The 25640-nt window shown below is 45.7% G+C and overlaps 3 protein-coding genes across 13 annotated transcripts in view; 1 reads left to right on the top strand and 2 right to left on the bottom strand.

Annotated features, from left to right (window-relative positions):
• Nucleotides 1-25640, bottom strand: part of LOC147632108 (protein TIC 22, chloroplastic-like) — a 141612-nt gene that overhangs the window by 41998 nt on the left and 73974 nt on the right. For 9 of the 11 annotated variants that reach the window (XM_086808701.1, XM_086808699.1, XM_086808706.1 and 6 more), the window contains 2 exons: nt 5508-5570; nt 5258-5332 (listed from right to left, as the gene is read on the bottom strand). The exons of the other annotated variants lie outside the window; for them this stretch is intronic. In XM_086808701.1, the coding sequence (XP_086664827.1) occupies nt 5258-5332; nt 5508-5570 (138 nt within the window). The remainder of the gene's footprint in view (nt 1-5257; nt 5333-5507; nt 5571-25640) is intronic. 11 annotated transcript variants of the gene reach the window in all.
• On the bottom strand, nt 11523-12888 carry LOC147632109 (uncharacterized). Its single transcript, XM_086807931.1, has one exon. It carries the CDS (start codon nt 12885-12887, stop codon nt 12123-12125), a length of 765 nt encoding a protein of 254 aa, XP_086664057.1. The 5' UTR covers nt 12888; the 3' UTR covers nt 11523-12122.
• Nucleotides 21063-23681, top strand: LOC147632110 (uncharacterized). Its single transcript, XM_086808676.1, has 2 exons — nt 21063-22815; nt 22937-23681. The coding sequence occupies exons 1-2, from the start codon at nt 21781-21783 to the stop codon at nt 23363-23365; spliced, it is 1464 nt and encodes a 487-aa protein (XP_086664802.1). The 5' UTR covers nt 21063-21780; the 3' UTR covers nt 23366-23681.

Genomic DNA, 25640 nt, shown 5'->3' on the forward strand with positions numbered 1-25640 from the left:
TCCAATATCTAGATCCAAATCCAAGTCCAAGTCCTAATCCAAATCCAATGAATCCAAGTCCAAATCCAAATCCAAGTCCAAGTCCAAGTTCCAATCCAAGTCCAAGTCCAAGTGCAGGTCCAGGTCCAGATCCAGATCAAAATCCAAGTCCAGGTCCATTCTACCTCCAATCCAATGATCAAGTCCAAGTTCTAGTTTTTTAGTCTAGATCCAAGCCCAAGTTTAAGTCCAAGTTCCAAGTTCCAAGTTCCAAGTTCAAGTTCAAGTTCAAGTTCAAGTTCAAGTCCAAGAATCACTCGCTCATCCCATGAGTAATCTCCACAACTTCTACAACCTTGTCGATGAAGGAAACCATGGAAAAGCTCTTTCTAGCAAGAACACTGATATAAAACCTGTTTTAATAGTTTTCGAAGGATAAAAACCTTCAAAACGCAGCTCTGCACATGTCCGTCCAGCAGTTTTAGAATTTCTGAAATTTTTAGAGTTTCAGTGCGTACAGCAATGTCCGTACAGCTATACGGATCTGTACAGTCATACCGACAGACGATGACATGGCACTGCAGTTGATGAAGGCGCTCTAAGTCAGCGAGCAACGATGAAAAACTCCATTTTTTGGTTCATGATCAAGAAAATGATGGAGAAGATGACCTCCAAGCTTCTACAAAGATGGCAACGCCTTAATGATGAAGAGGTTGTTCTCCAACTTGATGCTCAAGAGAGGCTCATGCTTCTTTTATACTTGGGGAAGCCTTCCTTATTTGCCAAAAAGTGATGCTTTTGTCTTTTACTTTGCTTTTGGTCTTTTTAATAGTAAAATATTACTCAACTTTAGTCAAAAGTTCTTGTTTTGCTTCTCTAGCTTCAGGGCCTTGCTTTTTGGCCCTGGGACTGCTTTTTGAAAAAGCGGCTTTTAGCTTTTTGGTCCAACTCAGTCTCCTCTTTTGAATGGTGCCCTTGGCTCGCAGTCAACCCTGTTTGACTTTTTTTGCTTTTTCTTGCTTTTTGACCAAGAATGGTGCTTTTTCTTAATCAAACATGGTAACCCTCTATGGGGTGTGCAAAAGAGTGAAAGATGGTGGAAAAAACAACTTTGGAGTATATGGAGAAACAAACTGCCTTCAAAGCAAAGATTGTTTCTTGGGCAATGTTTGGTGGATGTCCTACCTGTTGCAGAAATGCTTGGTAAAAGATGGATAGCTTGAGTCACCTGTTGTAGATGTGGAGCTCGGTCTGAAATTGCTCGTCTATTATGGCATTGTTTGAAGACAAGAGAATTTCTTTGAAGATTGGCTAATGATATCTCAGGTTGCTTCCCTAGAAAGCAATATGGGAAGCATTTCTAGATATTTGGGACTCGTATGCCCAACTCTCCTAATTTTGATTTCTTCTACCTATGGACTAGATATTGGACTTTATGGACAATATGGAAGATGAGAAACAATGCTATGTTTGGGCACACGCCTCTCCAGGCACACGCACGCACACACACACACACACACACACATATATATATATATATCTATATGTATGTATGTATGTATATGTATATGTGTGTATATACATATGTGTGTGTATATGTGTGTGTGTGTGTGTACACAATGCACACACTTTTTTTTTGTGAAACCACTGTTTATATTAAATAGTAAACTAAGTGCGCGCGCGCACACACACACACACACATATATATATGTATATATATACACACATACACATTTATAAGTGTGTGTATACACACGTGCATACGTACATACATACATACATATGTGTGTGTGTGTGTGTGTGTGTGTGTGTGTGTGTGTGTGTGTGTATTCACATATATACTTTACGGTTTTTTCTCCTAAAGCGAGGTCAACCACAATCTACACTGTCCTTGCATTGGCAACGCACAGGGAGTGACATTTTCTCCAAATCATTTTTCCTCAACATGAGGATGACACATACGTGGAGAGCAACCACCAAGATTCATGGTTTGTGATTCCGAAAGCAAAGTTTACAGGTTACAAAAGGCACTCTACGAGCTAAAACAAACCCGAGCATGGTACCAGAGGATTGAGTGTTGGTCTCTTATGTGGTCCTTCACACGTGAATTCAAAAGTCTTTTGTGAGCGAGAAAAGTATATAGTCAGCGTTCTCTATGTAGATGACCTCATATTTACATGGAATCACCAAAAAAAGATCTCATAGACACAGCGGCACATAGTGCAAAGTTTTAGTCGACAGATCTTGGACTCATGCATTATTGTTTTGGGATTCAAGTCTGGCAAGAGCAAGATAATTTTCATCTCTTAGCACAAATATGCAAGTGAGATACTCAAGGCATTTGGCATGACTGAATGCAAGGCAACTTTTAACCCAATGGAGGTTGATCTCATGCTGTCCATCAAAGACACTTTAAACCTTGTGGATGAGACCTTATACAAGAAACTCGTTGTGGTAGTCTTATCTTCTTATGTAATACTAGACCAAACATCAGTTTTTTATGTTGGTGTTTTCAGCAAGTTCTCCAACAAACCCTGGGAGAATCATTGAAAAGCAAGTATACGGGTGTTGAAATACATCCAAGGTACTCAAGAGTACGACATCACCTATGCTGTAGGCAAGACCCTCAATGGATTTTGTGACTCAGATTGGGCGGGTTATTTGCACACCAGACACTTTAACACGGTATTGTTTTTTTCTTGATTCAGGATGCATTTCTTGAATCAGTAAGAAACATCCCATTGTTACACTCTCATCGACAAAGACTGAGTACAAAGTTACATGTTTTCCATCATGTGAGGCATTGTGGCTAAGAAGGATTCTATAGGATATGGGTGTGGTGCAGAAGCAGTGCTAGAGTTGCATTGCCATTGCTCGGAATCCTCTGTTTCATGCTCACACAAAACGTATTGAGTTTCATTATCACTTTGTGCGCAAGCTCATCATGTTCAGGGAGGTCAATATGGTTACGACCCGACAAGAGAGAATTGTGTATACATCTTCACGAAGGCTCTTAGTAGGGACTAGATAGAGCGGCATCTTCAATTGTCTAGGCACCGGCTAGCTCATGTTTGTATGGCCCCCATTATAAAGAGTAGCCATGGTTGAGCAGCTCGTGCACCCAGCATCTCCGTATTCACACGTGAAGGTGGCATAGAAGACCAACCGGTTTAGATATGGCTTGGATTACATTTGGTGCACTGCAAAGTAGGCTACATGCTACAGTAGACCGTTATCTCATAACAATCTAGACGTGACGATTTAGAGATGGCTTAGATTAGATTTGGCACACTACCAAGTAGGCTACATGCTAACTAGACCGTTATCCCATAGCAATGAAGACATGGAATACGCAGACTTTACTCTTGGACATCCTTTCCTAACATTGTGGACCCCAAGGGGACCCAAGAAGAGCTCAAATGACCGTGTGAGTTGGGGCTATTGCATGGCTATTTCTAGTACATCTTTATGGGCCAAGTCTACACCACGAACGATAGCACCGGCTATGATCATGGACTTATGCGAACATGTCATGGTGTCCCGTGTATATAAGCCTATGTAGATACACGACCAATCCCTTCTCCACAAAGTTCATTAGTTATCACCGTGAGTGTACTCCCTAGCTTCTACTAGCATACAACCTTTGTCTTAGTAGTTCAAGACCAGCCATCAAAGCTCCTTTCACAGGAGCACACAGATGTAGGGCTTTGCCACCTATTGTATCACTTCAGTAATACAATGTTCTTCTCTATCTCTATTATTGTGCAATTTGAGTTTTAAATTTTTGTGATGTGCAAGATCCTTTTTCTTGTGAGTGTTCTCTTGTATACGTTGCACGTTGTATTTACCATCCTCATACACTCCACGTTGTATCCTCTTACACTTTTTTGCCATCCTTTACAAGAGCACACAAGTGTGGGACTTTGCCATCTATTCATAGTTGCCAAACGTTTTTAAAACCGGAACTATTAAACGAGTTTTATACTTTTAAAAAACGTTTTTTATTTTTGGAAAAGTTTTTAAAATAAGTTTTTTATTCATTAATTTTTTTAAGCTATAATTATGGCCTGTATATATAGTTATTAAGCCTAGGAGCCATAGATTTCATGTATAAAAGTTAAACTTGTGCATAAAAACTCAAGAGTGAACAATTTGAAGCCTATGGCTATCATAATTCATTAAATGATAATGATAATGCATTCACATGGCCCCAAGATCCCATGGGTCTGGTGGCGGCAATGCCATTCAACATTAACTTTAATATTTATTTACCAATGACCTTTCAACATCAAGCATTCATGTAAAAAAAGCGCATCCCAAAAAAAAAATTTAGTTATTTTTTTAAACACCGTCTTTAAAAAAACGCATCCCAAACATTGGGACGTTTTGAAACGTACACATTTTTTATTTTTTCAAAAAAAATGCATTTTTTTCCAACTATGTATCTATTGTATCACTTCAGTAATACAGTATTCTTCTCTATCTCTATTATTGTGCAATTTGAGTTTTAAATTTTTGTGATGTGAAAGATCCTACTTGTGAGTATTCTCTTGTATACACTCACATGTATCCTCTTACACGGCCAATTCCTTCTCCACATAGTTCATCAATCATCACTGTGAGTTTACTCCCTAGCTTCTACTACCATACAACCTCTATCTTCGCAGTTTTGGATAAGCCATCGAAGCTCCCTTCACAGAAGCACACAGGAATGGGGCTTTGCCATCTATTGTATCACTTCAATAATACAATATTCTTCTCTATCTCTGTTATTGTGTAATTTGAGTTTTGAATTTTTTTGTGAAAGATCCTACTTCTTGTGAGTGTTCTCTTGTATACACTGCACGTTGTATCCTCTTACACTTTTTTACCATCCTTGGCACCAGCCTTGGCTAAGTTCTTTAATAGAATTACTTGCCCGAGCTTGGACTGTCAAGAAGACTACCCCATCTATTGATTACAAACCCCATGGATCAACCCATGTTGTCATACTTGATGCACTTAGAGAAAAGGTAGGTACAAATAAGGCAGGATATGATCATTACCAGTCCATCTTGGAAAGTTGGACTACACAATTACACACTAAACTGTCATTGATGAAGCCAAGCATAGATGGGTGCATATATCACTGATGCTGTGTGAATTCCAACAGAGCCTCCTCACAGCCTCACAGACTCAACCCATCAAGATAGATTGATGGCAGTTAGAGGTAGAGAAACTAGTTAGCTAGGCCTACGAAGAAGCTGTGAACAATGAATAACCATTATCAAGCACCAACCTGCAGAGCATTCTTCACTTGTTGTGGATCAGGCAGAAATCTGAATGCTATCCCTTCAGCATTGAGCTTGTACACCTGTACTTTCAAATCCACAAAAAGACTTAGAAATAACCCTGACCATCTTTAAAATATCACTGAATGATTCTTTTTTCTGCAAAAAGAGGATCTTTTTTTTCTTAAGCTGACAAAGTTACTTTTTACACTTACAGCTGCAATAGAAGTTTAAAAAAGCAGTGACCATAAAACTCACCTTGTTAAGAGAAACAGCAACAACCCTAGCTCCCTGTCCTGCCAGTGGTTCTCTGGCCTTTACCTGCATGTTTTGGGATTCAATACTCAATTTTCTTTTTTATCTTGGAAAAAAGATCCACCATATGCATGTTCTAGATTTTGATTACAAAAATTATTCCAGTACAGGGTGGGGATAGCCTTTTTCTTTTGGATTCTTTATATTAAAAACAGTTGCATGTCTCCATGTTTCATATTGCCAGTCAATTATACAATTTTCTCCTTCGTCTAAAAAAGGAGAAAGTTTTATTCCACCAAAACAATAGCTGCTAAGGTCACAACATGACCAACACCCATATAATCTCTCATACTTTCCATTTAGTATGACACGTGTATCCCTGCCCATGAAGATGCATGTGAGAGTTTTGAATTTGTTTCCTTTGGCCTCAGATTGGGATGAAATTAAGCTTGAACTTACCCTAACCTCTATGTATTGCAGACGTTGGCAAAAGCATCCTCTCTTGAAACTCGAGGTGCCCAGGGGACTAGGGCCTTTGACACACTTGTTGATACCATCAATGCATGTTAAAACATTTAAACATGGCCACAGCCTTAACACATATCCATCATCACTTTGCATAAAACATAAAAGCTGGACAAAATATCCACAAATGCTGAAAATGGAGCTTGCACATGTGACACCACATAGAGGCCAGAATGGGCCGACCCCCCACCCCCCCCCTTGGAGTATTTTATTACCCAAGGAGAATAATATCATGTACAAGCTTCGAGGGCCTTACTCTCCCCACGGGAGATGCTGGATTAACCATATACAAATGCCATAACACAGCCCAACACCCACGAGGCTGCCAAGCCGGAACACAGGCTGTAGAAATGTCGAGCCAACAATATAATCCAAATACCTCCGTGTGGTTATTGATTCTTTCCCAAAAACCACGGGTCTTCATGTAATAGAGCTGGTACAACAAGTACAACTCTCCATTCAGCCGGTACAAGTACAATGGTTGGTACAACCAATACAATGGTTGGTATAGCAAGTACAATGCCTAGTACAACTAGTACAGGAAGTACAAGGATTGCTACAACAAGTATAGTGGCTAGAAATCATAATAAAATGATTAAATACCCTTGCCTTCAGTATTTCTTCGTGATGGAAGCCTCCAAAACAGTCCCCAACAGCCGGTATACTTCATGGGCAGTCTTCAAGAGAGAGAAAGAAAGAAAGAAAAAAAGCTGTATTAACGTCTACTAGAGGCCAAACTCGACCTATGAGACAAATCAATGTACAACTGTCAATGTCTTCTGGATGTCCAGAAAAAAAAGGACAAAATGAACATGAAATAAACTATGAAAGTACTGAGCTAGGGGGGGTGTGATGGATGGAGCACTACTGCTAGAGGCTCAATATGCAACCTATATGCGCAGGGTATACAAGAATGCAATACAGATCTGTCTAGCTCCAACCAGTACCATAATGGGGGTGTAATATGTGATACATAGGTGATGGCGAGGCAAAAATACCTCGGAGCATGATCTCTGGGTGTGAGTGTAAGTGAGCTAGCCGCTCCTCGATATGGTGCTGATGTCGAGCCCGTATCTCTGTGATCTCCCTCTGATGTAGTCTAGGAGTCTGGTACTCTCGGTCTCCGTCTGGCTCGGAGGTCCGCAGCGCGCTGAAGTGTAACCCCCTCCTGTGTCAAGATAGGCACTGGGATAGATCTCTAGAAGAAATCAGTGAGCTAGGGCTGTCGCCCACCTCTCCTTGTGGTATGAGTCCGTAGCAGTGTCTCTCTGTGGCGCTGTGCCTCTAGCAAGAACTGGCCAAATCTGCGCTGGTCTGTGGACTCCATGATCTGGCGGAGTGAGGGATGTGCACTGAAGATGGTGGTGTATCTCTCTCTAATGACACTATATGCTCTGCATCTGCATACATAATGTTCCTCACTCTCAACCTCCTCCTGGCATAGTCTGCATATCCTCTCTGCTCTGGGGATCCGTGCTGCCCTACCTGCCTCAATCTCAAGCTGGTGTGATGACACTCTGAGTTGGCCAATCACCACTCGGGCACTGTGAGGCATGTACACATCCATGTATCCAGGTCTCTGTATGAATCCATCCGCTAAGATGCCCATAAACTGATCTCTGTACTATAGCATCTTCGGCGGTAGAGGCTGACTGGGTGTAATCCAAGTCTCTTGAGTGTTCTGAAGGTAAGTATCTAGCCTCACAATACATCAGTAGGGGGCATCCGGAAGCAGCAACTAGAGAGAGTGGGGAGCTAATGCTACTAGTCAAAATGGGGTACATGAGTACATGGATACATGAATACATGAATATGGGGGAGTACAAAAGTGACAGTGAGTACAACAGTATATGGCTGGAGTCGTAATCATCCTAGGAGCTTTAGCATGGGTCCCTGCCGGATGGCCTGGATATCTGCCATAGTGAGATGCCTGGTCGCACGAGCCCGATGCCTCGCAATGATGCTCTGAATCCTCTGGTGTAGGCACCGTTTCCGATGTGAGGATCCGCGAACCCTCGGGCGTCTAGATCTGCCCAACTGGATAGCTCTCTCAACTAGAGTCCCAAGGGGTGCCCGCTGCTGGGCTGTCGGCTGTGTCCCCTCCCAGGTAGTCCCTCTAAAGAAGTCAGTAATCTGTCTCTGTGTGGACTCCCTGCCAGTCGGGCGTCTGCTCCTAATAATGGACTCTCTGAGCCTGCGGATCTCCAGGAGATAAAACCCAAGCATCGTTGATCACAATAGTCCATGACTCTAGCCAGTGGTCCAAATCCCTCTCTGAAAAGGCAATGGTAGCGCCCTCGAATCTCATAATATGCTGTGCAACGACAGATGCAGTGCTCTTTCGTCTCTGGCTCTATCCAACAAATCTGACAAATCCTGTCCCCTGGAGGATGCCTCTAAATCTGCCTGTCTCTATCTCTAACTGATGTGAGGAGGTGCGGATCTACCCAATGGCGCACCTCAATCCATGAGACAGATGGGTATCCATGTAGCTCGGTCTAAGTATAAAGCCATCCTGAGTGGTGCGGAGAAGATGGTCTCTATAGAAAGCCATCTTCGTCCCCAACTCCTGTGAGGGCTCTAGCCATGTCCTCCTAGTGTCCAACTGAATGAGGTCCTGTCTGATGACTCTACTAATCTCAGAATGTGTCAAGGTGAGAGAGGGTGCCTCCAGAGCATAGTCACAGGGGACGGAGGGGACGGACCCTTGGAACGGGGGGACGCCGTCCCGGGAACATTGTGGGACGGGGACGGACGGACGACCCCACCTGAGCGTCCCTCACAAGGGACGGCGTTCCGGGGACGGATCCAGGAGGGGACGGTTGTGGGGGACGGCTGCATGGGAACGATTTAGGCAATGGTCACATTTTTGACCTTTTTTTTTGGCCGTTTGGGAGGGGCTTTTCATGGGCCTTTAGCCTTGGCCCATAGGCCTTGAGCCTGTGAGGCTTTGGGCCTTGGCCTCTCTCTTGCCTCCCTCCCTATAAGAAGACACACACACACACACTCCCTCTCACACTTCAAGCTTTACCTTCACACGCACACACACACTCTCTCTCCCTCAAGCGGCAAGCCTCAAGGGCCAAGGTCTCAAGTTTCAAGCTCTCACACAAGCAAGCTGTAGCCTCTCAAGACACACTCTCCCTCACACACTCTCTCTCAACTTTCAAGCTTCACACACACACACACACACACACACTCCCACCCATCCTCACAGTTCTCCCTCAACTTTCAAGGCTGAAGCCTCACTCTCTCTCTCTCTCTCTCTCTCTCTCTCTCTCTCTCTCAAGCTATCAAGTGACAAGGAGGCATCCATCATCCATGGCATCCTCCTCGTGGCAGTGGCTCTTCAAGTTCCAACTACCCATAGAAGGACGACGGGATGGACATGGTGAGGTCAATCACACCCCATCCCCTCATGGAGGTGGTGCACAGCCATGGACATGCAAGCTTTGCCCGTATAGGCGAGTGGGTGGTACTGACAAAGTAATTTTTAAGTGTCGTTCCTACCCCCGTCCCCGTTCCCTACATATGGTCATCCCCCGTCCCGTCCCTGTCCCCATCCCCTGTTACCGTCCCCCGTCCCTTGTGACTATGCTCCAGAGAGTACTGGAAGGGTGGAAGTCTGTCTAAACTGAACCCGTGGAGCTCAAACCAGGATGCTATCTGCGCATACCAACATGAAGTGTCTCCCTCCATGGCTAGCTGATGAGAGGACTCTAGAGCAAGTCGTGCATACCGGTGTCGGCGGGAAGCTCCCAGGTGCTATGAATGAAGGACACTGATCTGGCAAGAGCCTCGACTACGATCGGTGGTGCTCCCATCTCGGCTCTAATAATCTCATGGGGTACCGAGGCCTTAGCCCGAATCATCCTGGAGATCATGGACACAAGTAGTCTCTCCATCGATCTCCATCCATCGTATGTGCATCCTGATCGACTGTGACGATCTAGGCTAGGCCCCCAGATCTGTACTCCATATAGCATAGCCGATGTGACCAACGTGTCAAAAGGCCACAGCTTAGTGCGTGGCTCCTGAAACTGTACCTGTGAGCACATCCTCTCTAGACCTCCTAGTGCTGCATATCCTCTAGTCAATCTGGCCTCTGTTGCCCCCCTCATGGAAAATGTGGGCCCAGTGAACACCACTCCAAGATATGTGTATGAGTCAACATACTCCACTGTCTCCTGCCCATATGTGAAAATAGGCACTGATCTCCAAACCCACTCAGCTGTAGTGTTAAACACCATAACCTAGGTCTTACCAAGGTTAACTGAGAGCCCACTGTCCTGTGCATAAGCATGTAAAGTATCCAAGTGCCTCTGCATACCCTCTGGTGAGTCTGCTATAAGCACAATATCATCAACATCATATAAGAGCAGAGGTATCCAAGTGCCAGCCAACTGGGCTCCTTTGTCCCCTCGTGTCCCAATATAATCAAAGATCTCATCAATGTATAGTCCAAATAGAGTCAGAGAGAGTGGGCAGCCCTGTTTCACCCCTATAGTGGAGTGTACTGGCTGGGAGAGACCCTCTGAAGTCCGCACCTGCCCAACTCCTGTCTCATAAAGTGCCATAATACCCCAAATGAGCTCACATGGAACCCCCAAGTCTTGCAACCTGCGCATCAGTCTAGCTCTGGGCATTGTGTCAAAGGCCTTGCGGAAATCCACAAAGCCACAGCAGATCCTCCTCCCATGTGCTCTGCCCTCCTCAATGATAGCCCTGAGGGTGGCTGCTCTGGTACTGTGTAGAGGGAGGCTGCATACTCGCCCCATGTATCTGGAGAGGTAATGGCCGGAGGCGGGGGGTGCTCTCTAAGCAATCTCCACGCCTCCCCAGAATCCTGACTCAAAAACAACTCATAGATGTCTCTCTCCAGCCGAGCTAAGAATGCTCTCTTCTTCCGCCGAATGAGGGATCGGAAGATGATGCGTGACTATCTATATGTAGTAACACCTGTGGCCACCTCTCTCTGTAGCCGAGCTCTGAGCTCCCTACAGTCATCATCATACCAACTATTCTGGGGCATGCTCCCAGGACGTGGTCGTACTGTGGGCTGCGTGTGTGGGAAGGCCGTCGCTGCAGCTGTATGTAAAGCCTCTGTCAGGATCTCTGTGAGCTCTGCTAATGGCCTCTGTGGGTCCTCTGCACTCAACAAGCTGTAGATCTCTGTGGTGTATACTCCATCAGTCTCTCTACAGAAGGTATATCTCGGGTGATAGGAGGACTGCCCAACCTGGAGGGTACTATAGTGGAAATCCACCGTAAAGGAGAGAAGTGCATGATCCACCGTAACTCCGATGTGGGCCTGGGACCAATCACAAAATCCTGGATACTCGGGATGAAGGTTGGCGAGGCTAGAACATAATCCACTATGCTGGCCCCATGTCTGTGTGGAAAGCAAGTAAAGCCACTGGCAAGTGGATACCTCTCTAGGCCATTTAAAATGGCCAGCCCATGTGCAGTCCCCCTCTCCAAGAGGTATCTCCCATACTCAGTACACTCCACCTCATCCTATGATCTCTGGGTCAAGCACATCTCCTCCACATCTATCTCTCTCAACATCTCCTCCGAAGTGTCAAAGAAGGAGGTCTGGTATTGAGCCGTTCGAGCATTGAAGTCCCCAAGTATGATAACATCTCCCTCCCTAGAGAACTCCCATATGTCCTCATCTAGAATCATATATGGAGATTGCCCCTTGGGCGCTGCATAATGAGATGTGCTAGGTGGAAAGTAACATATAGCAATGTATAGGGGTCTACCCTCATCTGCCCTCACTCTGACCCACATGTACCTCGTGCTCTCATCACGGCGCATAACATGGATGAGTGGCTGAAGCTCCTCTCTAAAAAGAACTGCAACTCCTTCAAATCCGCGACCACCATGCTTCGAACGGGCCTCCTGTCTACAAGTCGTCTCCCATCTGTATCCCGCCACTCTCGATAATGTGCTGCATGGGGCCTGATGTGTCTCCGAGTAGAAGATGATGTCCCTATCTCTGAAGCTGTCCTCAAAGGCCCCCACATCCAGTCTCAATGCTCCGTTGTTCCATACTGCAAGTCTCAGACTGGTCCCATAGGTCTCACACCGTCAGGTGGTGCGTCTCTCCAGTATCACCACTCTGCCTCCTCTGTAAAATGCTAGCTTCCCTTTTTCTCTGGCTGCCCTAATCTCCGGCATGCACTCCCTCATATGTTCTAGCTGTGCCAAGGTGAGGTCATCTCCTAAAAAGATGCCCGTTTTCTTAAGGGCGGAGCGCTTGGCCAAGAAATCCTTCTTGGCCTCCAAGGTGGGAAAGCGTAAAATGAGAGCTCTCTCCTTCGAGCTCTCTCCTCCATTCTTGTCTTTCTTGCCCACTCTCCAAGCCCCCGTGTGTGTAGGCCTCCAAATGCCCATGCGTGTGTATAAATCTTTGGCTTCCTCCTCTACATTGTCACCGTCCTTAAGCCCCGTGATCCGCACATGAAGTTCCCTTGTCTTTCTTCTTTGTTCCTCCTCAATGGTTAGGTTGATAATCTTCGAGGTAGATGTGCTTTCGGCCTCCTTGTTCTTACCTCTCTTGACCACTTCTATCCATTTCTCCATTTCATCTACTTGCTTTTGCGTCTTCCTGAGCACCTTCACCCGCGAGGAGGTCTCCCGGGCCTTCTTTTCTTCTCCCTCTTGAAGTGTTCTCACTTGGGCCTTGATGGTGTTCAGCTCCTCCATCATGACGGGCTGAATTTCACCTTCCTCAAGCTTATGTTGAGCACGTGCTTCTTCTATCTCTATCTTGAGATTTGCGATCTCTGCATCTTGGGCTGCTATCCGCGCTTCAAGTTTCTTGACTTTGTCGAGAAGGCTCTGGTTGACCATATTAATTGCATTGTCCGTCTCTTTCTTGTGTTGTTGGATGGCTGCCTTGATCAAGTCTTCAATGTCGATCCTCTCCATCTTGTCTTGGGCTGAAAAAGGCTGGTTTCGGGTTAAAAATTAATTAACCCTTGGCCATAGGAAGAGCTCTATGCGTGTCTGCAACGCTTCCCACAGAGTGAGAGGCCAGAGGCGGCTACACGAGCGAGCGAAGGAGGCGAAGCGAAAAAAGCGAAGTGAGAGAGAGAGAGAAATGAAATGAAATGAAATGTTATAACGTCTTCAAAAGGCCAAAGTGACCTATGAGACCAAAGTTACAACCATGTGACCTCTGATACACTGTCTGGAAAAGAAAAGAAAGAACTAAGTATCTAGCCCCACAATACATCAGTAGGGGGGGCGTTCGGAAGCAGCAACTAGGGAGAGTGGGAAGCTAATGCTACTGGTCAAAATGGGGTACATGAGTACATGGATACATGAATATGGGGGAGTACAAAAGTGACAGTGACAACAACAGTATATGGCTGGAGTCGTAATCATCCTAGGAGCTCTAGCATGGGTCTCTGCAAGATGGCCTGGATATCTGCCATAGTGAGATGCCTGGTCGGGCGAGCCCGATGCCTCGCAATGATGCTTTGAATCCTCCGGTGTAGGCACCGTCTCCGATGTGAGGATCCGCGAACCCTTGGACGTCTAGATCTGCCCAACTGGATAGCTCTCTCAACTAGAGTCCCACGGGGTGCTCGTCGCTGCTGGGCTGTCGGCTGTGTGTCCTCCCGGGTAGTCCCTCTAAAGAAGTCAGTAATCTGTCTCTGTGTGGACTCCCTGCCAGTCGGGCGTGTGCTCCTGATAATGGACTCTCTGAGCCTGCGGATCTCCAGGAGATAAAAACCCAAGCATCGCTGATCACAATAGTCCATGACTCTAGCCAGTGGTCCAAATCTCTCTCTAAAAAGGCAATGGTAGCGCCCTCGAATCTCATAATATGCTGTGCAGTGACAAATGTAGTGCTCCTCCGTCTCTGGCTCTATCCAACAAATCTGACAAATCCTGTCCCCTGGAGGTATGCCTCTAAATCTGCTTGTCTCTATCTCTAACTGATGTGAGGAGGTGCGGATCTGCCCAATGGCGCACCTCAATCCATGAGACAGATGGGTATCCATGTAGCTCGGTCTAAGTATAAAGCCATCCTCAGTGGTGCGGAGAAGATGGAGAGAGAGAGAGAGAGAGAGAGAGAGAGAGAGAGAGAGAGAGAGAGAAGCCATCATTAGGGCAGCCTGTAACGGTGGTAGAGACTAGTGTGCAGCAAGAGAGCCTCCTTTAATGAAGAGAGAGGGCTCCAATTTAAAGATTTGAGGCTCCCATGAGCTAAAATGGCAAGAGAAGGCTATAATGACAAGTGGAGAGTCACACAATAGCTGAAGTGACAAGTGTGAGGCCACTTGTCTCACTTTGATTCACTTTCTTACCACATGTCTCAATCTAAGAGATGGGTTCTTCCACAATCTTTACCTCTAAAAATATCCCAACTAGTAGCCCATTTGTCATAGGTACTTTGGCAACTCTTGGTATCTGCTCAATTCCAGATGTAATGACGTGAACAGAATTTCCATCGGAGTCGGCCCAAAAAATAGCAACTCCTATATTTTAGGAGTGTGATCTTTTGTATTCGAGGATAATCCCCCATTCCCAAAGCTTGTACTTTCCAAATTTTGAGACATCCTGGAGTCTACAAGACCCCTTTCATACTAGGGGAATACCCTGGCTGGTGAAATCCTCCCCAGCTTCTTAAAAGTTGTCCGCAACTTTAAGTTTCAAGCCATATATCCAAGATATAATCATGTCCCATCAAGTGGGCGAGACGAGTCTCAAAAATTCAATATAACTGAAAGAATCCATGTCCCAAAGAAATGGGTGAGACTAAATAAGTCTCCATAATACCAATATCAAAATCATGTCCCAAAATAAATGGGCGAGACAAAAACAATCCCATAAGTCCAGATATCATAATCATGTCCCAAAATAAATGGGCAAGAATTCTGTGGAAGATATGCTAGACACAGGCACAAGAGCCAACTATGTCTCAAATGAGTCAAATAAGTATATCCTAGACATGGTGATAAGAGTCAACCATGTCTCCATATAGAATATACTAGATACAAACATAGAGCCAACCGTATCTCCAAACAATATGCCCAAACATGGGATATTAAATCCAAATCCATAATCCAATAACTCAAGCCACACAAACAGGTGCCAGTCCAGAGCACAAACACGCTCAAGGCATAGAAAGAGGTGCCAATCCACACGACCCTTGGCGTAGACATAAGTCCCCTGTCAACCAGGCATCATGTCCACTCTACCACTTGCACTCCGTATTGGTACTCCGACCACACACCGTGGATGAGAGATGGGCTCAAGTAATAAGATAAAATAATCACTTGCAGGCATAGATAGCCTGGTGTTCCATAAGCATTTCTGCTACACATAGTTTATAGGCATTTCGGCCACCAACTCACACCACACTCTCAAGTGTCTATGTTCCCTTCCATCTACTCTCTATTGTTCCACCCACACATGGTAGAAACAATCTTCGAGAGAACACGTAGGATAAGAGAACACTACACAGGGTATGTTGTGCTTGACACTACCCTCTGAAGTGCCCATGTTCCCTTCCATGTGCTCTCTATGGTAGAAAAAATCTTCAAGAGAGCACGTAGGACAAGAGAACACTACACACGGTATGTTGTGCTCGACACTACCCTCTGAAGTGCCCATATTCCCTTCCATCTGCTCTCTATTGTTCCACCCACACATGGTAGAAACAATCTTCAAGAGAGCACGTATGACAAGAGAACACTACACAGGGTATGTGAACCATGAGTTCCATAAGTCCAATGCATCTCAAATAAAGGGAGCCAAAAAGAGTAATCCATCCCAGTAAAAGGAGCCATAAACATGATCCATAAACCTGAGGATAGATCCAAATCCCTAGAAAAGAACTCAAAGAATCTAGACATGTATACCATAACTCTTACCACATACTCCGTGCTGACCACACACCTTGGAGTAGAGGTGGACTTTATCCATAAAAGCATCATATCCATGAGATATCCAAATATATCTTCTCTATAAACTCGGATAGATTCGTCCATAGAAATTGCTTGCGAAGCCCAATATCTATATAAATCTCGTCCAAGAAAGAGATCTCCATAGATATAATCCATCCCAATAAAGGGAGCTATGAAAAGAATTCATCCCATTAAAGGGAGCCATAAGTCCATAAAGCCATCAAACTGAATAATGCAAAAGATGACCATATATATATAACCATGTCATATATTGCAATCCTCAAGCATTGTGCTCACAATAGAGATTACCTCTAGAAACACATTCAAGAAAAACATACAACACTTCTCCTTTGCATTTACACACAAGGGTTAGGTGTTCAAAATACATAAACCATGAAGAATCAAAAAGTAATAGCTTTGTAACCTCAAAGAATACTTAGCTCTTCTTATTTGCTGAGAACATCATGAAGCCATGAAACAAATAGAACTCCAATATAGCTTGCTTTGAGCTTGAGAAGCAGCTTCCATAATACAAAGATAGAAGATAGACGCCTCCTCGTAGACTCCAAGAAACCATAATGTTCACTTCCAATTATGCCTGGTATTGCTATGTATAATCCAATGTAACTCGCCCGAGAAGTGCGGAAGTGGGCATGCATCACTTGACTATGAGCATAATTAAACATTTCGGCATTTAATCACAGCCATTAAACAAACCACAAAGCTGAAAATAGAAGTTGCACATGTGACACCGCATAGAGACCAAAATGGGCCGACCCCCCCCCCCCCGGGAGTAATTTATTATGCAAGGAGAATAATATCATGTACAAGCTACGAGAGCCTTACTCTCCCTATGGGAGATGCCGGATTATCCATATATTCTCCCATAATCTTTATCTCTAAAAATATCCCAACTAGTAGCCCATTTGTTATAGGTACTTTGGCAACTCTTGGTATCTGCTCAATTCCAGATGTATTGACGCGAACAGAATTTCCATCGGAGTCGGGCCAGAAATAGCAACTCTCCTAAATTTTAGGAGTGTGATCGTTTGTATTCCAGGATAATCCCCCATTCCCAAAGCTTGTACTTTCAATAAATTTCGACGTCCTGGAGTCTACCAGACCCATTTCATACTCGGAAATACCCTGGCTGGTGAAATCTCTACTTCAGTTGATGGGTTTTGGTTTCCTCTTAGTTGAATCAAAACATGGTTGCCACGTCTATGGGAGCTTTCTTAATCCCCACTGTAAATAATGGCAATTGTATCCTTCAAAGTGCCCACAAAAGTTTATGTAGAACACTCATGTCTATGTGCTAGGGTGAGAGTCAAGTACAACGGAATCAACGCACAGAGCACACACGAGTTCTAAAACTTTTGTTATGTATTATGTACAAGAAATAGTTTACCACTATATTAAATACAGAAGATATGGCTAAGTAAAAATGCCAAATGCAGCCTTGTTACCTACTGCATACTCATGGCTAGCACTTCGCCTATGGAGAAACGCTCTATGAAGTCTAGCACTCACAAATTGACAATTTCTCTACACACGTATTTATAGCACATACCAGTGCTGGTTGGCATGCTGTCGGCCAACTTGCCACATGTCAAGTAGCTGGCCACATGGCACTGGCAGCTACCCACCTACCCAACTTCTGCCCAAGGCTGGCCGACCTGTACTATAGGTGAGGTGTATCACAATTTATGTGTGTCTAATGTCATGATTTTGCTACTATTGTGTGGATCCAATCACTTAGGCCCTTCCTTTGAGTAGCACGGGTTCAAGGTCCCTTCTATGTTTTGTTTCCTCCTCGATTGCAGCTCATTGAACAACATGCCAACACTAATAAAACAGGTTGACCAGCAAAATACATATATTACGAAATCGTCATTCTCATATACATTTTTCAGTGCTAGGCATCTACTGTAGGCATATGCTCACTTATGGTAGTGCTATGTGTGAACAGGGCTTAACCAAGGGCACTTTTTTCCCATGTGGTTTTTCCCCTTGGACATCAAGTGTGAAAGGACACTCTTAACATATAATATTTTGTACTTCTATATTATATGGATGTGGCACACATGCAAGGGTTGACTTGCATTTTGTGGATACCACACTTTTGGCTCTCTCTCTCTCTCTCTCTCATTTCTGTGTGTGAGCTTCTCTACCTTGCACCTAACCCTAATGTGCAGGTTTGTGTGTGTGAGTGTGTGAGTCCAACACCCAACATTTGGTATCAGAGCTGGGAGCTGGCCCTGGAGTGGTGGCTATGCAGAATCTGCAGAAAAAAACTGCGAAATTCCGTCGACGCTGTGTTTTTCCGTCGACTGCGAATTTCCGTCGCCGTCCGTCAGAGCTTTCCGTCCGCCGGTTCCGTCGACGCTCCTCCCTCCAGCCACCACAATCGGGCGGCACTAGTGGGGAGCCCACCACCACCACCCAGCCTCGCGGGCGGCGCCACTCCTCCAGCCAGCGTCCCGCCCGCCCACCACCACCGCCCAGCCTCGCGGGCGGCGCCACTCCTCCAGCCGGCGTCCCGCCCGCCCACCTCCACCGCCCAGCCTCGCGGGCGGCGCCACTCCTCCAGCCGGCGTCATGCCCGTCCGTCCGCGCTTGGGAGCTTCGTCACCTCCGTCCCGGCCCGGCCTGGCCCGTCAACGATCCGCACGTGCTCTCGTCCGTCACCCAGACCTCGCCGCCGTCACCGTCACCCAGACCTCGCCGCCGCCGTCGCCCTGCGCTCGCCGTTCCGACCGATCAGCGTCGTCCTCCGCCGTCGACGTTTCTGCTCCGGCCGCCGTCCGTCCTCCGCCGTCGACTCCAGGCACTTGCGCGCTCGCCCATCGCTAGACCAAGGCCACCGTCTGTGCTCCGTCGGCCGTCTATGCTCCGACCCGTTCCGACACCGTCGACTCCGGCTCCACTGCTCGCTCGCCTGTTACAGGCCATTCGCGCTAGCCCACGACTCCAGCTCACCTAGCCGACTCCAGCACGCCTGCTGCTCGTCCACTGGGACCCGACAGCTCCCCAACATTCCGCCTGCTCGACTACCCAACATTCGCCTGCCCAACACCAGCACGCCTGCCCGCCTCTGCTCGTCTGCCACCGCCCAGAGTACGCCTCCGCCTTGCTGTCCTCTGCACGCCTCGTCACCTGTGTGCATGTCGTGCAGCTCTGCACGCCTCCACCAGCTGCCACGTGCATACACCAGCCTGCAGCTCAGTGTATTCTCCACCTCCAAAACGACTCTCTTCAACCTTGGCCAACAACGTTGATTCTCCACCTGCAAAATGACTCTTCCGTGCTACATCTTCCCAGCTGTGCATCATTGCTGCCCAGGTACCTTTGTTTCAGCAAACAGAAAAAATAAACATTTGGTTTGCAGGCAGATTTTGCCAAGAAGATTTGAAAGCTTGCAGGTGGTACAGGATTTAGGCAAAATGGGGAATTTCTCAATTTCAAGACAAATTGATAAAATTGGGCATGTTGCTTTGACTGCAATTTGGGGGTTTTCGAAATAGAGGTCAAAATCAGCAAATTGAACCTCTCTCATTTGCAGAAATTTGGGGGTTTTCAAAATTGAGGTCAAAATTGGCAAATTGAAGCTCTTACATTTGCAGAAATTTGGGGCTTTTGTGAAAATTGGCCAATTAGATGCACATTGAAGCGATTGGAGTGCATAAAAATTGGGGATTTTCTGATTGGAGCATGTAATTGGGCATTACAGCTGCGATTTGTCGCGTATGTATACACATTGAGTGTAATTGGACAATTTGGTGCAGGTTTACACTTGCTTTGGTTTGCAGGCATACATTTGCACATGACATTTGGTTGCCTGGCAGTGCACAGTGGTGCTTGGTTTGCTTGCAGTTATACTTTGTTGACATGGCACAGAATGCTACAGATGTATTTGGTGTGCTCACCCAGGAGGACAAGCTGGATGGATCTAACTACTCCCTCTGGAGTTTTATGATCCGTAATTTGCTGGTAGCCAAAGGGCTTTGGGGCATCGTGTGTGGTGATGACACACGCCCACTTACCATACAGCCAGCCACGTCTCAAAGGGGAGGTGCTCAAAGAGCTCCTGATGTAGATCCTGCTCCCACACAAGAGCAGAAGAGATGGGACTCTAGAGATGCACAGGCCATGTCATTGATAGCCCTTTCAGTGAAAAGGACTATTATTCCGCACATTCGTTCATGCAAGACATCGAAGCTTGCATGGGACACATTGGAAGCAATGTATCAGGTACGCAACGAGGCAAGAGTTGCCTACTTGAAGAGGCGATTGGATCTTCTTTCTATGGATGAGGGTGACTCTATGGCAGATCATCTCACCAAAGTGAAAGATTTGCAGGAACAATTGCTCAACATTGATGAGGTTATCCCAAACAGACAGACGGTCACCAACACTCTTCATTCTTTACCGCCTTCCTACTTGGGCTTTCACACCTCTCTCAACCTCTCAATGAGAGGAGGTGGTGATCCCGTCACTTTTGAAGAGCTCGTGGGTTTACTCTTGCAGGAAGAGCAAACAAGAGCAAACATATCGAGCAACCGTGGTGGAGAAAAGGCATTTACAGCCAAGGATAAGGGTAAAGCAAAGAGCTTTAAGCATAGGGGACAACAGTCTAGCAAGGCTGGTCATGGACAGCCCTCTTCTAGTGTTGAAAAGTCTGACAAAGGGGATGCAAACAAGCCCAAAAAGAAGGGCAAATGTCACTACTGCCATAAGCCTGGACCTACATCAGTGAATGTAGAAAAAGGATTGCAAAAGAGAAAAGGAAAGAAGCAGGCAATGCAGTAGCAGACTCTTCGGATGACAAAGCACAGCAATCAGCTAATGTAATCCAGGAAGAGTACACTTTTTTGGTCACATGCACTAGTGACACACCAAGTGCTTCGGACACTGATATGTCTTGCATTGCATCTGACAGACAAAATGCATCATGGTATTTTGATAGTGGTGCTTCGAGCCACATCACTTCATGCAAAGATGTATTTCAGCACTTGGTTTATCCTTTAAATGGCCGCACAGTGGGTTGTTTCTCGTACGCGTACGACTGGAATCGTACGTACGAATCGTACGGTACGATACCGCCTCCTCAAAGAGACAAAGGCTTGAGTCTCCCATGAGGCAAGCCACTCTAGCCCAAGCCACCGGGGGGTTCTCTTCTTCTCTATCACATCTCCGAGAACGGCAACGGCTAGCGGATATAGAGATTGCACGCACCATTATTGAGTGCAATCTCTCATTCCATGTGCTCAAGGTAGATCAATGGAAGTCAATGGTGAAAGCCATTGCAAATGTGGGCCCATGTGAAGGATGGACCGGCGTCTCCTATCATGACATGCGCACGAAGAGGCTTGTGGACGAGAGGGAAAGAATCGATAGATCTCTCAATCCGGTGCGGGCGGCATGGTCCAAGTATGGGTGTAGCATCCTCTCCGACGGATGGAGTGACCGGAAGAAGAGAGGCATCATCAATATACTTGTCTCTTGCCCTCTTGGCACATACTTTGTGCGGGGCGTGGATTCCGGAAAGGCGGGGAGGAAAACATCGGGTGCATTCATATATCGCCATATCAAGCAAGCCATCATGGAGGTAAGTTCCAACTTTCAAATTGCACTAAAGTCTTTAAAGTTTAGGCTTTGGTATATGTGATATGAATCATATGATCATATGTGGCTATATCATGAGTCATGACTCAAGTCTCATACGGCATACGCTCATTGCATCCATTCATGTGCATTGTGACATGTAGGTTGGATCGAAGAACGTGGTGCAAGTCATCACCGACAACGCTTCAAATTGCCGTCGGATGGGGAAGTTGCTCGAGAAGGACTATCCCTCCATAGTATGGACGCCTTGTGCCTCCCATTGCATTGACTTGCTCATGGAGGATATGGGCAAGTTAGTGTGGATGAAGGAAGTAATGACCGAAGCTATCTCTATTGTTACCTTCTTCACCACAAAGGTGAAGGTGCTTGCCATGTTCCGCGAACATAGCAAGTTGGAATTGAAGAAGCCTTCATCTACACGCTTCGCCTACATGTGGCTCGTCTTGGAGCGCCTCCACGATGTGAAATCCTCCCTTCGCCAAACAGTGGTCTCCACAATGTGGAATGAGTGGGATGAGCGAGAATCGGCGGAGGCCAAAGCCATGCAACGGCTTTGCCTAAAGGAGGAGTTTTGGCAGTCGGTCCGCACTATTGTCATTGCGGTCACGCCCTTCTATAGGGTATTGCGGATGACCGACATGGAGGGAGCCACCATGGGCCTTCTTGTTCACTTCATGGGAGAGGCCATAGCAGAGTTACGCGTTTCTCCTTCCATCGACGAGGAGAAGCGCGATGGTATGTTGGCCATTGTGGAGAAGAGATGGAAGTGGATGCGAAGACCTATCCATGGTCTTGCCGCTTTATTGCATCCGGCTTACAAATCACCCGCCCTCTTCACCAACGTGGAGCTACTTGAAGCCCGAGATGCTTACTTGCCCAAAGCATTGCCGGAGGATCGCCATGGGAAGTTCCTTGAGGAGCTCATAAGCTACAATGACCAAAGGGGAGGAGCCGCGTTTGCATCTACTACCTGTTGGAAGAGGGAATCCCTTGTGAAGCCCCTCTTTTGGTGGGAGACATTTGGGTATGCGCTCTCAAGCCTCCAAAAGGTGGCTTTGAGAATCCTAGCTCAGGATTGCTCTTCGGGTGCATGTGAGAGGAACTGGAGTTCCTACTCACTTGTACACACGAAGTTACGTAATCGCTTGAGCACGCAACAGTTAGAGCGGCTAGTGTATTGCCGCGCTAACTTGCGCATGCTGCGCGCAATGCAAAAGATGGAATCAGCGAGACAGGTATAAGTTACAACTTATAAGTTATAAGTTATAAGCATTCAAATTTCAAACTTCAATGTTTATTGAAATTTGGAACCAAATTCTAATACATTGCTTGTCACTTGATCATTGTACAATGTAGGTGAATGTGGATACATTCAAGCTCACAGGGGACACTCTTCAGAGTGTAAACAAAGTGCAGGATGAGGAGGAGGAGAGGATCTATGCAGAGATCTATCGAGAGCTCGAGTCATTTGATCGACGACCTACTCGCACTCGTCGTGGGCGTGGAGGTAGTGGCAGAGGAGTGCAAGTAGGAAGCCGTGGATGCACGGTTCGTGGTGCTCCCAGGGACATAGTGCATACCTATGTGCGGCGTGGATCGGGTAGCTCCACACTCGCTCTTGCAGATGAGGATGCTCCCTTTGGCTTCTCACATGAGCTTAGAGAGCCCGAGTTCGATGATGAGGGCAACCTTCTTAGCGATGGCGACTTCGGCGAGGCCACTGATGTGTCCTCTTCTCATGAGGATGATTTCAGCGAGAGCTCTGATAGTGATGCCTTTGTCTAGTCTCTCCTTGGGCCTTGGCTCTAGCCTCTCTTTTTGTACTCGCGCCTAGCGCGCATGATCGCATCGCACCTCTATACTTATGTACTTTTGTTTGTCACTTCAAACTTGTTTAGTTGTTTTTAATGATATTTTGGTTTGAAACAACTTCTCTAGACTCTACCCTTCCAAATTGAAAATGTCTATGTTTGTAGGTGTTCTTTAATTTAAAAAACCGTATTTTATCGTACCGTATCCCAAAATTTCATATCGTACCGAATATTCCCGTACGGTATCGTACCGTACGGTATCGTATTTTCGTACCGTGACAACTATGGCCGCACTGTATCATGTGCAGATCATACCACATATCCAGTAAAGGGAATTGGTAATGTCATACTTATTGCAGCCAATGGTACCAATATATGTATGAAAAATGTATTGTATGTTCCAGGAATTAAAAAAAATCTGCTCTCCGTCTCAGCCATAAACGACCAAGGTTTAAAGGTTGAATTTGAAGACGGGAAGTGTTTGGTAAAAGATCCATCAAAGGGTTATGAAATAGTCACTTCTGGAACACGATACAAAGGCTTGTATAAGCTGGACAGCTATGACAAGCGCACTTATGATGTAAATACAGTGGCTGCCCACAATCCTGCTATGCATGATGCAGAGCTATGGCATGCTCGTTTTGGACATGTAAATTTTCAGAGTTTGATGCTTTTGCAGAAGCATCATATGGTTGATAATATGCCGCCTCTTAAGTCTCCACCAAGACATGTATGTGAGGGGTGTATTTTGGGAAAGATGCAACGGAAACCATTCCCCAAAGATGGAGCTGTTAGAGCTGAAAGTAAATTACAGTTCATACATAGTGATGTATGTGGTCCAATGCGGACACCTCCATAGGGGAAACTTTTGGGTGATGTATGTGGTCCAATGCGGACACCTCCATGGAGCTTGGTATAGCCGAAAGCCAACTGTGGATTATATGCGTACATTTGGGTGTTTGGCATATGCACATGTGCCAGACCACAACTCCGAACAAAGCTTGATGACAAAGCAATTAAATGCATTTTTGTGGGCTACAGCAATGAAAGCAAAGGATACCGTCTTTATAATCCAACTACACGAAGGATTTTTGTAAGTAGAGATGTGGTATTTGCTGAAAATTCAGAACAGCCCATGGTCAGCTTGTATAAAAGCAATGATACAGGCTTACAGGATATGTTTGATGGACTTTTACCCATTGCAATTAGGGGGGATTCAGATCAGCCAGCCCCTACACAAGAAAATCCACATGTAGAACATGTGGACCAGCCAGCCATTCAGCCCCCTTCTATGGAAGAAGTGGAAGATCTTGTCAGGGAAGAGCAAACAGCCATAGACACAGCCAAGTCAGTGCCAAGATGGTTGCTGAAAACTTTGCAAGAAAGCAAACTTGCAGCTCCACTCACAGGTAGAACAAGGGCTAGTTCCAGCCATGCTTTGAATGTACATCGTGGGGAGTCTGCATTCGCAATGGGTGGTATCTTTGATTCAGAAGAGCCTTCTTCTTATGAAGAAGCACATGAGAATGAGCATTGGTTGCAAGCTATGCAAGCTGAAATTTCTTCTATCATGAAGAACAATACATGGGATCTTGTGGAATTGCCTAAAGGCAAGCATGTAATTGGAACAAAGTGGGTGTACAAAGTCAAAAGAAAGTCTGATGGTACTATTGACAGGTACAAAGCAAGACTTGTGGCTAAAGGCTACTCCCAGAAAAAGGGAATAGATTATGAAGAGACTTTTGCTCCTACTTCGAGAATGACCACAATAAGATCTGTGATTGCATTGGCTGCCCATAAAGGATGGAAAGTGCGTCAATTGGATATCAAAACTGCATTCTTAAATGGGGATTTACAGGAGGAAGTATATGTAAATCAGCCCATTGGTTTTGTAGTTCCTGGTGAGGAACATAAAGTATGCAGGTTGCACAAAGCATTGTATGGGTTAAAGCAAGCTCCAAGAGCTTGGTATGATAAGATACATGCTCATCTAACCAGCCAAGGTTATGAGAATAGTCCAGCTGAAAGCACATTGTATGTGAAGAAAACCGATGCCGATATTCTCATAGTCATCTTGTATGTAGATGACATGCTCATTACAGGTACAAGCAAAGCACAAATTTCAGATTTCAAAGCTGATTTGAAAGCTGAATTTGATATGTCAGATTTGGGGCCTTTACACTACTATCTCGGCATACAGTTTATGCATACAGATGATGGCATTGTTATGCAGCAAACTAAGTACATAA

The sequence above is a fragment of the Cibotium barometz genome, chromosome 14, assembly GCF_041138505.1.
Source record: "Cibotium barometz isolate CiBa-2024 chromosome 14, ASM4113850v1, whole genome shotgun sequence".
Classification (NCBI taxonomy): domain Eukaryota; kingdom Viridiplantae; phylum Streptophyta; class Polypodiopsida; order Cyatheales; family Cibotiaceae; genus Cibotium; species Cibotium barometz.